The sequence below is a fragment of the Pongo pygmaeus genome, chromosome 6 (assembly GCF_028885625.2).
Source record: "Pongo pygmaeus isolate AG05252 chromosome 6, NHGRI_mPonPyg2-v2.0_pri, whole genome shotgun sequence".
Lineage (NCBI taxonomy): Eukaryota > Metazoa > Chordata > Mammalia > Primates > Hominidae > Pongo > Pongo pygmaeus.
In genome coordinates, this window is record NC_072379.2 from 75,304,220 (window position 1) to 75,322,510 (window position 18,291).

The following is an 18,291-nucleotide window of genomic DNA, read 5'->3' on the forward strand; positions in this document are numbered from 1 at the left end:
AGAGTCCTGTCCCTGATAACACTCCGATAAGCTCTCTCTGCAAACTCAAATGTCTGTGTGGGGAGTGGGTTCCCCTGCAGCTAGGATTCTGGGGTCCATGGCAAGAGTGGGCCATTCCATGCCTGTTTAATTCAACCCTTTCCCAGGAGCCCCTCAGGGCCAGGAATGAATCCTGATGCTCAGTAGCCCAGTGCAGAGTTCCCAGCTTCCTCTTCTTTTAGCCCAGGTTCTGTGTTCTCCCTCTGTCCACTTTCAATGCCGTCCTTCTGAAGATCTGCTTGGAGGGTGCAGGTCTTCTTAATGATCTGGTCTCTTGGTGGGACAAGCTCTTCCTGTCAGCCATCTTGCTTAACCTGTTTTCTTACTAAAACAATGTTTGCTTCCTGAAGTTTTCAACCTTATATATAAAATAAATTCAGACTCTAATAAGATTCCTCACAATTTCATACCCAGTAAATTTTATTTTATATAAATTATTATTTTAAAAACAATATAATAGCACCAAGATTTAAAATTACTTTTCACCAATTGAAGGAAAAAATGGAGATTTTAAGGTCTTTTAACCAAAACCTCTCATTTTAAATTAGGTACTCTGAAAGTTTCCATAAGTAAAAATCATTACTTATGTTAATTTGCTGCATAGTATAGACTCTTCTGCCTATACACGTCTTTAAAAGAATCCATTTTTATGTGAAATATGTATCATTGGTGTCAAGTTATTTTTTATATTCAGACAGTGAACCTTTTAATTTCTATATTTTATGTCATTTGTGTGCCAAACACTTCTGCTACTGGAAACAATGAAATTAATCATTTTTGGCTTTGGCTGCTGTTATGATGCACATAAACAGCAATCCTGATGAACTCGAGTGAGAATGCTCACTGTACTCATACTAAGCCAATTAGTGCCCAGTTATTTATTTTCACTGTAGTGGCGAGTGTGGGAGTGGTGGGGGTGGGGAGGCGGGGGAGATGTGGAGAGAGAGATAAGCACTACTAGTAGAGAAAAACAGACATAAAATTGGCAGAATATTTTTCAGAACAAAAACTGTGCAGTAAGAGGAATCAATGTCATAGGCTTTAGATAGCATTTATGACTGTGTGCTTGTGTGTGTGAAAACTTACAGGTTGTAAAAGTGCTTACAATTTGTCTTCAAGTTTAAATTACAAACAGACATAGTACTTTCATTTAAAAGTTAGGAAAATGTAGTTTAAAATTTTTTAATTTCTCTATGAGCTTCTACATGCAATCGCATGCAATTAGAATTTGATAGTCCTTTCACATAGGAGAATGAGAAATAGCTAAGCATCCATTATTTAAGTCATTTTTTCTACAAGCATGGGCTCACCCAATTATCAGAGTGACAAAGGAACTGGAACTAGCTATTATTCAGGAAATGTGTGATCAAGAAAATGACTTTTTTTTTTCCCCCCGACTGTGTCTCGCTCTGTTGCCAGGCTGGAGTGCAATGGCATGATTTCAGCTCCCTGCAACCTCTGCCTCCCAGGTTCAAGTGATTCTCTTGCCTCAGCCTCCCAAGTAGCTGGGACTACAGGCGTACACCACCACGCCCAGCTAATTTTTGTATTTTTAGTAGAGACGGGGTTTCACCATGTTGGCCCGGATGGTCTCTAGCTCTTGACCTCGTGATCTGCCTACCTCAGCCTCCCAAAATGCTGGGATTACAGGCATGAACCACCGTGCCTGGCCATATATTAGATTTTTTTTTTTAAACAAAAGCAAATATGGCTGTCAGGAGACAGATAGACAGATATTATATGATAAATAGACAGATATTATACAGCTGGACTTGATTCTCTTCCTCTGTCCATATAGTTTTACATATCTTCATCACTTAGTCATTTTTAGTTAGTTCTATGTCCAGAACTATGGATATATATTGACCTTAATTGTCAAGTATGTACAAAAGAGCCAAACTGCAGGCATAAAAAAAAAACAAAAAGAAGCAAGGACAAGCAACATTTATCCACAGTTTATTGGTCAACTTTTGAACAAATGTAGATAATTATAAATTAGTATCCTTAGTGATTACTAGACTTGTGTCACATATGCAGATAATATATTATTATTTAGACGTTTTGGAAATAATTCAGTGAGCACTGTAGCTGGGGGGTACAGAGAGTAGCCCCCATTTGAGATCCTTCTTCAGCTCACCTGGTACCTCTCAATCCCTGTGAACCAAAAGAGATGGGAGAATTCTCCACCAGGAACTACTCAGTGGACTTTTATATATATATATATTAAAGCTATAGTCCCCCTCCTATTTTGTTTAGTCCTCTAAAGTTTTTTTTTTTACTTTCTTAGAATATTGCTATAGAATTTTAGATCTAACCTTAAGGAATATTTTGCAGACTAGGAAAGTTATATTCAGCATTATTAATTGCATGATCAATTAATGGTAAAACTGGTAATCAAACAATTTGCAAGACATCTCCAGTTTCCTTTGACTACACTTTATTGCATCTTTTATTTCCATTCATTCTCTTTTTATTCTCAGGATGTGGCTGAGAAGCATTGGAATAATGTCTTGGTAGCACTTTAAGGGTTTTCCTTTTCCATACACACAGAAAAATCATATTGTTGGCCATATATGTTCCTTTTGTTCATTTTTTAATATGTGTCTGTATTTTTCTCTAGCCTCAAAGCCAGTGGACTTAAAATTATGCACTGGCCCTATCCCTAATACTACACAGTTGTGCCACATTCCTTGTCCAACTGAATGTGAAGTTTCACCTTGGTCAGCTTGGGGACCTTGTACTTATGAAAACTGTAATGATCAGCAAGGGAAAAAAGGTAGGTAACGTGACCATGACATGCCTTTTATACCCACCAATTGTATCAAATCATGAATTATTTTTAAAATGCTCTTCTGTGTTCCCTGTTTGTGGTATTTTCCAGAATGGCTAAAGACTGTTAATTTCAAAAGATGAATTAACCTTCTCCAGTGATAGTACCAGAAGATTAAAACAGAAGAACATAGGCATAAATGCTTGTTAATTTAGACAACATGATGGAAAGGATCTGAGACAGTTTAGTGCAATGGTTAAGATGAGCTGTGGGGTCAGGCCTGGATTGGAAAACCTACTGTGTCCCTTACTGTTTAGATAAGTTAGTTAACTTTGTCCCCTTATCTGTAAAAGGGATGTAACAATATCTGCCATCCAGATTGTCTCTAAGGAGTCAATGAAATAAACGTAAAACACTTAGTTCAGTGCCTGACCCATACCTAGTGCCCAATAATAAAGCTGTTTATTACTTTGAAGAAAAAAATGTAAAAACTGTATTACTTTCATATGCAATTGATAGAGGACTAGAATAAATACAATGGTTTTCTTATGGTGGGCGTGGTGAACTAATTTTCACATAATCTCATGATTGAAAACATTTTTCTATTTTGTTTCAAAGGCCAGTCTTCTAGTGATTCTAGTATGTTTACATAGCAATAAATAGACTTATTAATTTTGTTGCACACTGTCAGGAAGGGCAGCACTTAGGTGCTATTAAAGCACAAAGCAGGACTTTGAATATTTCACACTGGAGCCCACATGGCTTATGTTCCTAATTCAAATTTCCAGAGGGTCTAAAATCAACTGAACCTCAAAGAGATTGTTTCTCTGGAACCATCCAACTTCTTAAGAGGTTCATTTTCCAAATTTAATCATGTGACATTGCTGAAGATTTAAGAATAATAGCACTTTTTTCTGGTCATCAATATTTCTAAATAGCTTGAAATTTCACTCCTTCTTTGAATGTTCTATAACTACAGACTTTCCAAGTCAACCAAAATTTATCTTTTTCTGTTCCCACCCTACTCCTCTATGCCCTACAAGGGAAATGGGTACTATATGACATTTCTAGCTTTACCTTTGCGGTAGTAAGCTAAAGCCAAAGGTTCTCATTTTTTTTCATTCCATTCATTAATCTACTCACTCATTTAATGGATGGTTCATGACCTCACATTAGCTACAGTTTGGGGATACACCAGTGATTCAAAACAGAAATGACTTCTACCTCCACTCTTATCCAACTTTTACCCTGAGATTTTATTCAACTTTCTGAAATACTAAACCTTTGATAGTAACAATAGATTTTTCCTTCCCCCATAATTCAGGCTTCAAACTGAGGAAGCGGCGCATTACCAATGAGCCCACTGGAGGCTCTGGCATAGCCAGAAACTGCCCTCACTTACTGGAAGCCATTCCCTGTGAAGAACCTGCCTGTTATGACTGGAAAGCAGTGAGACTCGGAGACTGCGAGCCAGATAATGGAAAGGAGTGTGGTCCAGGCACGCAAGTTCAAGAGGTTGTGTGCATCAACAGTGATGGTAAGACAGACATATCTATTATGTTTTTATGGATGTCCAACCCTGCATATATGTTTTTACTTTCTGTTAAAATCCTGTGTCTTCTCACATTATAACTGGTTCTGTTTACAAATGTAGAAATAGCTGCTTCTCTCTCCCTCCGTCTCTTTCCCTGTCTCTTTCTCTTTTGTTCTTAATGAAATGGTGGCAGTGGGAAGGATCCATGAATAGTAGCAAAATAATGTTAAATGCGAAAACAGAACAGTTCATATAAAAATTAAATTATCATTAGGGCAATAATTAAATTGCCAAATTTAACAATAACAAGGAAAGGTAACTTTTTAAGTGACTTTTTTTAAAAAGTCCATAGCTCCAATGTTATAGAAAATGAAATGTAAACAAAAAAGGGTTGTAAGCATTGTTTGAGTTGACTCTAAAAATATTTTCCTTTAACCTCCCTGATACCATGTCTTAGTGTTGTCATTTAATTTCCAGGCTCCCAATCCACAAGGCCCACCACAGCCTAGAGTTCCTGAACCGACCTTTTGCTCTCTAGGACTGCACTATTGAGGAATGTCCTAGAGCCACTGGATAGTGGCTTTCCACAAGATTCTTTTCCCCAACCACAGGAATTACCTTGAACTTCTATAACTAATATTTGTTTGATAAAATATACTGTCTTGATGTTAGCTCTGATATAAGATTTTTACATTCCTTCCAAAGAGTACTGCTAGTGTTTTGGGGAGAACCCCTTACCTCTAAGTCATCCCTGAGTCACACAAACCATAAGCCTCCCCCAGACATACTTTAAAACCTCTGGACAAGATCATCTCTAAGGTTGCTCTATCTCTTGAATCCTATGACTCTGCACATCAGAGAAGCATGAGTGCTAAACCCCAGGGTCCAATGGTTGACAGTTTATGCTGTTTACAGCATGTGCAGAAACATTCTGGTGCCCCCTTGGGTGTACTGGAACATCTGGTAACCGTCATAATTCTTTCCATCCTATTTTCTTCCAGTAAGCAGAATTGTTTCCTCCTGTGACTCAGTCACTGTTCAGTCGTAAAGAAAGACACTCTGGGATGGGAGACTGACAGACACTGCTATTACTGAGAAATTAGCCTTTTGTTTTTGTCCAGGGTCTAATACAGTCATGCAAGACAGTATTAGGTAAAATCTGAACCAGTGCTTGAGTTTGAAATGGGAAGAAGGAGATCATTGCTCCAGATCTTTCAAGATGAATTTTATATATTCTGCTTTTTGCTATGATAAGCATAATCTGCTGTGATATGTCCTCTCTTTAGCTCTTCCTTATTTTATAATAAAGAGAGGAAGAAAAGGAGGAAGTAGTAACACTCAGAGATTGGCAAGAAAGCAAAAGAAGCATATTCTGTTTCTCTTTTACTCACGCTTTAAATCCTAGTTTGGATTACACAATACTGTTACCTTCTGAATTGCTGTAAAAACAGTAAGGGTCATATTGAATTCCCTCAGTAATAGTACTTGATCATGTTTCTCAGTTCAAATAATTTTGCTTGTCCTTCCATAGTCCTATAGATGAATTACGGTCTCAGGTATTGTGAAAAGTATTTTTGAGTGAAACAAAAAGCTAAAAAGTTAATTTTGCATGGCACTTCTGCCTCAGTGTTATGCAATGAAAAATCAGATTTAGTACACTTGGTACAATGATCTTCCTGGTATTGGTGCTAATGGAATATATTTTATATAGACTAAAGGAGCCAGCTATTTAAAAAATATCAGTGGCTTATTTTCATTTTGTTAAGTAAAACTTATTTTGCAACACAAATAATTACCTCCTAGCTTGTCTTGTGAAAACAACACAAAAAACAAGCAGAGGTATGAGTTAGATGTGTGTAGTTGTACTGGCAATGTATGTTATAACCTAAAAAGCAAATTGATAACTCACAATACACATGAGCTGGTTTCACTTTATCTACATCACAAACGAAATGAATTTTAAAAAGGTAAGTATGTAACTACTATTAAATTTGTTATTGTCCTTTACAGGACGTCTTTTCCACCATTAAATTTTATTTCCTGACATTAATTAGTTGTAGTACAACTTAATACATTAGCTGTTTCAGCTACATGGATGTATAAAATCAAGAAAACTGTTTTTTTATTATGAATCCTAGAACCCGCTCAAATTTCTATATAAACTGAGACATAATTGGGCTGATAGAATGAAATAAAAAGCTGGAGACTTGTAAATACTGCTCCGATATTATCATGTGGTCACCTGGTAAGTGTTTAGCAGCTGCACCAAATGTTGTTTTGTAATTAAATTGGGCCCAGGGAATTAAAGTTGATTAGTTGGAGACTCTACCTCTAGGCCTGGGCTGCAGCTATACATTTTGTTTTATAATTATAATTAAGTTTATAATTAAGTTAAAGCTCGACTAGGGGCATGAAGCATTATAGCCTGTGAACTGAAGAAATAATAAAAAGACTTTTCTGCTCCTACATTCCTCAGAAATTTCACAACTTTGTTAATGACGTCAAAACACTTAAAATCTATTTGTTTTCTGAAATATTCTTTGTCCAGACTCCCAGTGATCATTAAGATTTGCTGCTGCTGTTGCTCATTTTTCCATTTGCCTTCCAAGGAGGAGGCTTGGGGAGGGTTGTAAGAGACCCCAGGAGGAGTTTTGCATAGCTTCTCTGTCAGAGAAGAAGACAGAGGGATATAAGAGAGTCGCAAGACAAAAGAGAGCACAAAAGACAATTAGACTCTCCAAAAAGAGATAAACATTTCAATGTAATAGAACAAATATTGCTCATTACTTAATGATCATTGGATACACAATTCCAGGTCTCTGAACACAAAACGCAGGAACCTACTCCAAAGATCTGTGGTCTGGGGAATCAGAGGATGTTATACCTGTGAAAAACCCAAAACCCGCCCTATTTTAATTTTTTCGATATTTGAATATGTTTCATTTAAAGGTGTAAATCTGGCAAGGCAAGTGTATTTTGTTTCCTAAACTGGCTTGTTAGAGGCTGAAGAAACCAGGCTATTGGACTGGAGCAAGGGGAAAAAAGTATTATTCCTTACTTGAGAGTGTAAATCAAATATTGTTTCCATATTTCCTTCTCCTCTGCCAAAAAAAAATGATGCTGTCTATATTTCCATATCATGTGTGCTATTTCAGATATCGAATATTGACACTTTTCCAGGTGACTTTCAAAAAAAAAAAGTTATCTTTTTTTTTGTTTGTTTGTTTTTGCATTATTTTTTAAAGCAGTAAACCTCAGTGGTTTCAAATGCCTGAACTTCTGTGCTATCTTCCTTTTCTTTTCCCCACATTAGCAAAAGTTAACCAATGACATGGGCATAGGCAACTCACTTTCCTACTTGACCCAGCTTGTTAAGAAACCCAAACATACTTTTATGGAAGTAAATCGTTGCAACTCAGCATTACCCCGCTATTAATGATACAGTATAAGAGTAATGAAGGTCACCGGCTAGGGCCATCCTTGTGTATTGTACCATTCTTGAATGAGAGTAACTCAGCTATCCAAAGACTCTCGGCAGCATGTCAAACTGGCTGGCTTCTAGTAATGCTGAAGAAGGCCTATGTCTAAGCACATGTGGAGATGAGCACTGAGGTAAGCCCTAAAAGCAAGTTTTTCTGCCTCTTTCGGGAACATTTCTACATATCATCAAAAGTATCAAAAGAACTGGCTTTGAAAACACTTGGGGGAAGTTGACTGTGTTCGGCTATTTTTGCATTGCTTATAAAGAAATACCTGAGGCTGAGTAATTTATGCAAGAAGAAAAGTTTAATTGGCCAACAGTCCTGCAGGCTCTATAGGAAGCATGGCACCGTTAGGTGTTCAGCCTCTGGTGAGGCCTCAGGAAGCTTTTACTCATGGTGGAAGGCTAAGTGGGAGCAGGCATCTCACATGACAGAGTGGAGCAACAGAGGGAGAGAAGAGGGAGATGCCACACATTTTTAAACAACCAGATCTCATGAGAACTCACTCACTATCATAAGGTCAGCACCAAGGAGATGGTGCTAAAGCATTCATAAGAAATCTACCCCTGTGATCCAGTCACCTCCCACCAGATGCCACCTCCAACAGTGGGGATTACATTTCAATATAAGATTTAGTGGGGACACATATCCAAACTATATCATTGACTTTATTATCCAGGGCACTGGCTTGCCATGTGACTGCTTAATCTTTCTCAACTTTTTACCACCAATTTCTTCCTTCTGTAATAAGATATGTTTCCACCTATAGGATGAGGAAAGGGAAAACTTGAGTACTATTTCTTTCCCAAGTAGTTCTTGTCATACTTTTTGTTTCCATGTAGTTAGCACTAGGAGGAATATGGGGCCATATCATTTCAGTATCGTCAAGAAAATGTAAGAATTTTGAAAATTTATATCACTGGAGAATAGTCATTGTGGAAAGAGATAGGGAAAGATAGTGCCCTATTTTAAGTCTTATAGTACAATTTGTATGCAATATATAAACTATGAGTACTGAATTTTTTTTCAGACATATATTATTAAAAAGTAACAATGTGAAGGGGGACAGAGGTAAGTGGGACAATCGGTAGAAGATTGGGAGCAAAGCATGCCAGGAATAGAAAAAGAGAAGTTATAGAACTCATAGTTGAGACTAATATTTTGACTGATTCAGAATATTCATAGATTGTTCCAGAAGCATAGGCCAGGTCAAGGATTAAGATGCATCGAGCTTATTAAGGATGTGCTCCCAGAAGAAACCAGTAAAAAAAGGGGTAATGAAGAAGCAAAATACAGAAAAGAGAAAGGGTCTTGAGCTCCTAAAACCATTCCCAGGTTTAGTGATTCACTAGGAGGATTCACCATACAGTTGTACCTATAACCATGACTTATTAAAACAATAGTATGCAAAACAAAATCAGCAAAAGGAAAGTGTACTTGAGGCAAATTCTAGAGAAAAGAAGATGAGTCCCAGAAACTTCCAATTCTCCATATTTGCCAGACAAACCTAGTGTCAAAGGGCAATCAGACTAAGGTCAGTAATGAGGCTGAAGCTGCAGAATCTAAAAGATGGGTGCAGAGATCCAGTGAAAGGGATCCCCTGGAATCCAAACTGGCCAGCAACACTGCCCATTACAAAAGGAAATCCAATTATGTGCTAAGGAATATAAATGTTGTATAAACTAAAAGGAACCAAAGACCCGATTAAACAGTGTCTTCCGGGCCCACAAGAATATGCAGTTTTCCATTCCACTGCCACTTAGGAAGTTCCTGGATTCCCAATGAAATTGAAATAATTCTATATGAAATTCAATGCAAAAAGGAGCTTCAGAAGGCTGGAAAACCTGAAAACTCCAAAGTAGCAGACATTAAGATTGTTTAATATTGGAAAATGTTAGGATACCTTTTCAAGAACTTAAAATGGAAGAGCACATTTATAAATATTTTTGTACCTTTCTATCAGGGGAGTACTTTTTGTGCCATATTTTATCATTATTTATCAATGATAAACAAGGACATTGTAATGTACAAGGGAGAGTGGTAGACAAAAAGTTAAAATATGTTTATAGAATGGAACCTCACCTAAATAAGAGTTGCCTCTGAAACCTTGGTGAGAACCTTGAGTTCAGATCAATTCATGTATCTGTGGAACTAGATGAGAGCACAACTTAAAATGCATGATCATTCTTTGGAACTGGAATCTACTTCTTAACACAAACTACAAGGCCATTGTGTAGAAAAAACTTAAATGCAAGAATCCATCCTATAACTGAATTGTTTTTCCATAATTTAAGCAATAAGTCAACTAAGTTTCCTTCCTGTAGAATGTTATGTCTTCTAATGTGTTTGAAATATAATTAGGTTGGATATTATGTTAAATCTAAGGTCTCTCACTTACAATTAGGATCGTCTAACACTATTGGTAGGAGTTTGTTTCCTATAATTGGGTTGAGACTCTCTATTCAATTTGTTGTAAAGATAAAAGTCATTATAACCTTTTAGAAAATTTAAAGCAATAGGTTTTCCTTCGGTGTTGGTGTGTAGTAATTACCATTTTATTTTGGACTATAAAAACTTGGCATCAGATACTCTGATTTGTCTGCTATCTGTTACTATATGTGTCTGTGTATGTATTACAATATACTTGAATATGTTAGTAAAAAATACTTTTAAAAAAAACATCAGAGTTGAGCCAATGTTCTTTGTTCTTTTGAATGGCAATGTTATAGCAAAGAGTAGGATTTTCTATATAATTTTATTTATTTTTTAAAGTAGGGTAAATTCAGCAGAGATGTCAGATAAAAATTGAGTAAATAATTCCATTTTATTTTCGACTATAAAAACTTGGCATCAGATACTCTGATTTGTCTGCTATCTGTTAGTATATGTGTCTGTGTATGTATTACAATATACTTGGATATGTTAGTAAAAAATACTTAAAAAAAAAAATCAGAGTTGAGCCAATGTTCTTTGTTCTTTTGAATGGCAATGTTGTAGCAAAGAGTAGGATTTTCTATATAATTTTATTTATTTTTTAAAGTAGGGTAGATTCAGCAGAGACGTCAGATAAAAAATTGAGTAAATAATTATTTACCACTTAGTGATATAAATTCCCCACTGAATGTTAGCTACAACTTCAAATGGCAAATATAAAATAGCCGTTTACTTTGTCATAGGTGGTGGGTAGCTTAACACAACACAGAGCAACCAATTTTCTCTTTATTTCCTTTTAGAGATGTGGTCTCACTATGTTGCCCAAGTTAGTCTTGAATTCCTGGGTGCAAGCAATCCTCCTGCCTTAGCATCCCAAGTAGCTGGGGCAACAGTCACATGACACTGTGCCTGGCCAAAGCCAGTATGGACATTGGACAGAAAGCATAACTTTCCATTAAATTAGGCAGGATTTTGGTTATTAAACCCAACAGATGCGTTCCTTACATTAGTGAACCTCTTGCTTGCTTGTTTGACTCCCTTTATATCCACTTTCTCTGTAAAATATTGTCTTCCCATGACTTTATTGATTCTGTATTCCCTATTCTCCTTCCACCTGTCAGCCCATATATCATTTAACTATTGCTAGGTAACAAACCACCTCAAAACTTAGTGGCTGCAATCATGAGAATGCAGAACTGCTTGTTCAGGTCTCACCTGAGCTCTCTTGTGGAAGTTTGACTATGGCTGAAAGGTCCAAGTGTCCTCCCTCACATATCTGGCAGTTGGTGCTGTCAGCTGGGGTACATTGGTACCCCACTGGTAAATGGACTCTCATCCTCCAATAAGCTAGATCAGCTTCTTTTTATATGGTGACTTTTGGCATAACTTCAAGAGGACCAAGCAAAAGCTGAAAGTCCTCTTGAACTCACACAGTATCACTTCGTCCACATTCTGCTAGTCAAAGCAAGTCACAAGTGACAATCCAGATTTAATGAGTAGGAAAATGGACTTTGCCTCTTGATGGGATATATTGCAAAGAATTATGGCAAATAATGTACTATGGTCCACTCTCTGGTTACAATTATTTTCAGTCCTCTCACATGCAAAATATACACCCTCCCCATCCAAGACCACAAAAATTCTCATGCAATTATATTATCAGGCTTAAAGTTTACTATCTCATGATTTGCATCTGTTTCAAATATGAAAGTAGCTACTCTTGAATCAGAGGTCTGTGAATGAAAAGAACAAGGTATCTTCCACTAATTCCCTTCAAATATACAACATACAATATTGTGAAAGAGAGTGGAAAAGCACTCTACCATTCAAAAATGAGAAAAACAGGAAGCGTTCAGGCATTTCTGCCCTATAACAGTTTTTTTAATCACTTTACTTTAAGTCCCAAGATACAAGTGCAGAACCTGTAGGTTTGTTACATAAGTATACATGTGCCATGGTGGTTTGCTGCACTTGTCAACCTGTCACCTAGGTTTCAAGTCCTGCATGAATTAGCTATTTGTCCTGATGCTCTCCCTCCTCCCCACACCCGACAGAGCCCGGTGTGTGTTGTTCCCTATGTCCCTGTGTTCTCATTGTTCAGCTCCCACTTATGAGTGAGAACTTGTGGTATTTGGTTTTCTGTTCCTGTGTTTATTTGCCAAGGATGATGGCTTCCAGCTTCATCCATGTCCCTGCAAACAACATGATCTCACTCCTTTTTATGGCTGCAGTATCCCATGGTGTATGTGTACCACATTTTCTTTATCCAATCTATCTTTGATGGACATTTGGGTTGGTTCTATGTCTTTGCTATTGTAAATAGTGCTGCAATAAATATATGTATCCAGCTGTTCACCATTAAACAGGAACAGAGTAAGTTCCTTGATAGGCTCTACTTTCGTTCTCTGGGAATCGTTTCCTAGTCCACTGTTTTTCTTGATTCTTTCATTCTGAGCTCTTGAATTTTCCCCTAAAATATCTTTCCTTTTCCATAAGAAATGGCTTATATTTGTAGCCAAGGAACTTTCTCAGTTGGCCTCCGGACCATAGAAATTAGGCCAGACAACTTTTTTTTTTCACTCTGAACTGTCTGAATTTCTCCAAGTCTAAATTGGCAAAGCTTTATCAATGCAACACCCTTAAAACGTTTTGAGTTTTCTATATATGTCATTGGATACCACTTTATGCCCCAAAAGCCATATCCATCACTGTTTCTCACACAACCTTCTTTTTATTTTGGGCTACATGTGAGTCTGCTGTGGGAAATGCTTCTAAGATTCTTAAAAGCCCTGTCTAGCTGAGAGGGTCTTCTATGAATCACCTAAGTCTTTCTCTGGTGTTATCAAAGAATTATTAGCTAGATCCCAGATTGATTTTTACCTTAGACCACTTCTTACTTTTTCCCAGAGAAGTAAGGACGAGAAATAGTTTTATTTTTTCATTTTATAATAGCTCTTGTGGCATCTTCTAAATTCCAATTGCACACTGAATTATTTCTTCTCTATTTCTCTTCCAATAGCATATCATTCTCAGAAGAAAAAGAAAACATTAAATGGACATTTTTAACATTTTTCCTGGGAATTTCTTTAAAGACTTACATTTTCTATCTTGTAAGTTTCCACAAGAAACAGTTTTGCCAATTTTTTCATCACTGCATGATGTAATATGTACATTATGGAACAAATTTTTCACTAACAATCTTCTTACCTACTTTTGCCGATCTAGATTCAATGGGTGGGAAAATAGACTCTGCCTCTTGTTGGGAGAATTATGGCAGACTCTGCCTCTTGATGGGAGAATTATGGCAAATGATTTAATTTATTATTTAATATCTGTCTATCCTTCACTAACAATCTTCTTGCCTACTTTTCAGCCTTTACCAATCCCAAGTCTCAAGGCCAATGCTACTTGTTTTAGATTTCTTAAAGCAGCATCTCATTGCTACATATTAAATTCTATACCAGCTATGTATACTACATAACAAATTACCCCAAACTTAATTTTTTGTGTTTGTTTCATTTTTTCACAATTCTGTTGGTTGGGTGGGCAGTTTCTGTGTTGGTTTTGCCTGGTCTCACTGATGCAGCTGCATTTAGCTGAAGAGCTGGCATGGGTGGAATGGCCTAAGTTAGCCCCACTAATGTCTATGAAGGTGCTTCATTTTATCTCCAGGTGTCCTCTCATGTTGCAGTAGACTAGACTGTTCAAGATAATGTTCTAGGAGAAAAAAAGAGCTGAATGGCCACTTCTTGCCTGGGTTCTGAACTCTTGTAAGACCACTTCTGCCACATTCTGTGGGTCAAAGCAAGTCTCAAATCTAACAAGGCTCAAGGAATAGTGGAATAGATTATACCCTTTGATGAGAGGTACTTGCCAGAATTTGTGGACATACTGAATCTGGCACATGCTACTTCCTCTGTTTCCTATATGCTAAATTCTTTCTCCGATCCTTTCTTAAAAGTTAATATTTCATTTCAACTCTCTGCTATAGAGCTATACCCGGAAGTGCCAGCCAAACCCTACTGGCATTTTAACCTCACTGTATACCAAAGTCAAACTCATCATCTTTTCTCCAAAGTCAGTTTCTCTTCCAATTTTTCCAACCTAGTTCACAACACTACAGTTTATTCAATCCTCAATCCTGCTGATGGAGTGACATCTGTGAAGAGACACAAAGGAGATGAGAAAGTAAGCCCTATGCGAATTTGAGAAGAGAACATTTATGGCAGAAGGAACATTAAATGCAAGACCCAGAGTTAGAAGATGCTTTGACTGTTCGAGGAAAAACAATGTGGCCAGTGTGGTTGGAGTAGAATGAGTTAGGGAGAGGTTATTAGGTGATGAATTTAAAGAGGCTGCAGAGGCTTGAGATCATTCAGGGGCTTTGGCTTTTATTCTGACTAAGATTGGAATCTATTGAAGGGTTTGAAACAAGTGACCAGAACTGACATGTTTTTAAAGAATCACTGATGTTGCTTTGTTGAGAACGAACTTTAGGGAAGCAGAGAAGCAGCAGTGAGGAGACTATAGCTTCAGCTATAATTCCAATGAGAGATGACAGTGTGGCTTAGATAAGGGTTGCAACAATGGAGGGGACAGTGCTAATTTAAAAGAATTACACTAATTGGGGAAAACTAGAGCAGCAAGTGGAGATGTTGGAATCCTTGAATCAGGTTTTCCTTATACTGGTATTATTTTCTTTATACTAGTATTATGGTATTATCCACCATAAATCCCCTCTTGATCACATCATTCAGCTGCTTGAAATCTTGTTTGTTTGTTTGTTTGTTTTTGTGACAGAGTCTTGGTCTGTCACCCAGGCTGGAGTGCAGTGGCATGATCTCAGCTCACTGCAACCTCCACCTCCGAGGTTCAAGCAATTCTCCTGCCTCAGCCTCCCAAGTAGTTGGGATTACAGGCACCCGCGACCATGCATGGCTAATTTGTGTATTTTTAGTAGAGACCGGGCTTCACTGTATTGACTAGGCTGGTCTCAAACTCCTGACCTCAAGTGATCTGCCCACCTCAGCCTCACAAAGGGTTGGGATTTACAGGCATGAGCCACCACGCCTGGGTAGAAATTTTTTACTGGCTTCCTGTTGCCTTCTGCATGAAGTCCATTTGGGAATTGCAGAATGTCCTCCACCATCTATCTTGTCCGTTTTACCAGTTGGCTTTTCTGCCCCTCCCTTCATTACACCATTGTACATTTTATGGAATTTGGAATATAATCATTTACAGTTTACTATTCCCCACTATTCCTTCTATATGGTTGCTTACTATGGGGTAGGTATCATGTCATAATTATTTTTGTGTGACTGTTTCTAGCACAGTGTTCCACTTAACAGATTGTCAATAAATCTCTGAACCATAACTAATTTCTTTCTTTCTTTTATCCCTAGAAATCACACATTTTCAAGAAATGACTCTTAATTTCTCCTTAAGTAAACTTTTATTATTGCCCTCACTGCAAATTCAAACTTTGCCTACCAGATGTCGAATAAAGCATGACACCAAATTGCACACCCTATTAACATCTCAGTATGCCTTCAAATTCCATTACACTCAAGTCCCAGTACAATGGAGCAAAATAGCTGCTGTATTTTCATAGGAAGAAAAAAATAAACGTACAGAAAAACTTGAAATTTGAAGGATTCCTCTCACAGCATTTTATCATTAAACCATGTTTTATTGAGCTTTAACTTTCTGGAGACCGGTCATTGCAGCACTGACTCTAGGTTCACATGCTAACTTTGCCACTTTATTTGGCAAGTTTCTTAAATCCACAGTGACTAAGTTTCCTTTTCTGTGAAATGAGACCTGTTTATAATGCTGTTCTGTAGTGCAAATGAGTTAATATATGCTAAATGCTAGGAATTGTTCCTAGTATGTGCTGTTTAAGTGTTTGTTGTTACTACTATTCTTCTAGGGTGGGTTCAATAAAGTTAGCTGAGCATAGAGACTTCCTTGTTTTTAATTTGGTTACAGATAAGAATTTTATTGCTTACTGTATTAGTCTATCCTCACATTGTTATAAAGATACTATCTGAGACTGGCTAATTTATAAAGGAAAGAGGTTTAATTGGTTCACACAGTTCTACATGGCTGAAGAGGCCTCACTCAGAAAACTTACAATCATGGTGGAAGGCAAAGGGCAAGCAAGGCATGTCTTACATGGCAGCAAGAGAGAGAGAGAGCGCGCAAAGGGGGAACTGCCAAACACTTTTAAAACCATCAGCTCTTGTCAAAACTCCCTCACTATCACAAGAACAGCATGGGGGAAACCATCCCCATGATGTAAATACCTCCCACCTGGTCTGTGCCTGGTGGGGTTTACAATTCAAGATGAGATTTGGGTGGGGACACACCCAAACCATATCACTTACCAATAACTTGATTACATGATTTGCAGCCTAGCTCATTTATTTTCATAACACACTCATCAGATAAGTGACCTCATTTTCAAAGCACATATATATGGCCTTAAATAAATGTCTATTGTATTCACTATCAGAAAATAAATGTATAATAAAATTCCATAATAAAAAAATTCTTTCACCTGTTTTACAGAGAAACATCTCTGAATTGACACTGAGCTAATATCTTTTTAATAGAACAAGATTATGTGAATTTGACCAAACTTATAAAATTATTGTAGCAATGTTACTAATTTTAGAGTAGATTAGAAATGCACGTTTTTTATTTGTATAACATAAGAACTATACTGAATGTGTCACTAGAATAGTAGTTTTCTGTTTTTAGAAGATAACAAGCAACTGACTATGGGCAGAAATTGGACTTGACTTATGTATGATCAGGGAATATTGCTGCAGAAAGGCAATTAAATATAATTTTAAAAAGAAAGCCATGGTAATCTTTAAACTTTAAGACCACTGGTACTTAGCCTTGTGTTAAGTCGAAGCTGAGGAAAATATATCTTCAAAAAAAAGTCACCAGGAATGCACATTAGGAAGTAAAAAAAGAGATGCTGCTTACCTTTGATTCTCAATATGAGATTTCTTATCTCAGGAGCACCTATGGTTGAAACAGGGAACATGGTATAGCTTGCTACAAGATTAATACAGTGCATTTTCTTGACGTTCTTGACTTCTAGTTTTGCTAGTAGGCTAAAAAGGGGTAAGGAATTTAAGTAAATTAACTCATTAAAATGTTAGAATTGTTGATCTTACATTGAAATTGCTGAATTGATATAAAATTATAGAAGATTAATATACATTGTGCTGCTTGCCTCCTCAACATTCTTTCATTCTCTTCTATCATAAACTGACCTGATTTTTCTTTAAGGAATTCATGCATCCCCTAAATTATTGAGGCTTGCTGGGATGGATCTTACCTCCCAGTCAAGGCAAGCAGTATATCCCATCTACTTGGCTATAATAATCACTTTAGGGATGGACATGTGACCCAGTACATGCTACCAGAATACATCCAAGAGCTTGTACAGAAATAATTAAAAGAGACATTGGAGCTCTTTGCAGTCACTATACAAATTTGATAATATAAAAGGCAGAGAGCAGAGAAGATATTCATTGGTATTACTTGAGCCTTTAGAGCTATCCTCACATGAAGCCTCGTGTTGTTTTCTACATGTTTAATTCTTACCTAAAGCCATTATTTAAACCAGTAAAGTCTCTTCATTGTTTTGATCCCAAAAGAGGTCTAAGTGGTACACAAAGAGAGGAGAGGGAAAGTTCCTGCTTTGAATAAGTGGCTACTAGGCTTAGACTCACAGATGTATCCAAAATTTACCCCTAACCAATTATTTATTCTACATTTTTCTTTAGAATATGTCAAAGAAAACATTTGCAAAACCCCTAGATTATACTAAAGGAAGGATCTAACATGGCTTTTCAAAACATATTAATTGTCTATAGAAGATTTCTTGGTAGAAAGAGTGCAAAGTAAAATCTATTTGGAAGAGGATTCTTCTAGAACTGGTTTCATCTTTGTAGAGCATGTGATGTTAGATAAGAAAACATCAACTGTCCTTACAAAAGCAGAGGTAGCCCAAC

General features: G+C 37.0%; 1 protein-coding gene across 1 annotated transcript in view; it reads left to right on the plus strand.

Annotated features, from left to right (window-relative positions):
• THSD7A (thrombospondin type 1 domain containing 7A) overlaps positions 1 to 18,291 on the plus strand; it is a 488,656-nt gene that overhangs the window by 300,063 nt on the left and 170,302 nt on the right. Inside the window, exons 5-6 of the mRNA XM_054495160.2 lie at positions 2,660 to 2,815; positions 4,134 to 4,346. Coding sequence (XP_054351135.1) covers positions 2,660 to 2,815; positions 4,134 to 4,346 — 369 coding nt within the window. The remainder of the gene's footprint in view (positions 1 to 2,659; positions 2,816 to 4,133; positions 4,347 to 18,291) is intronic.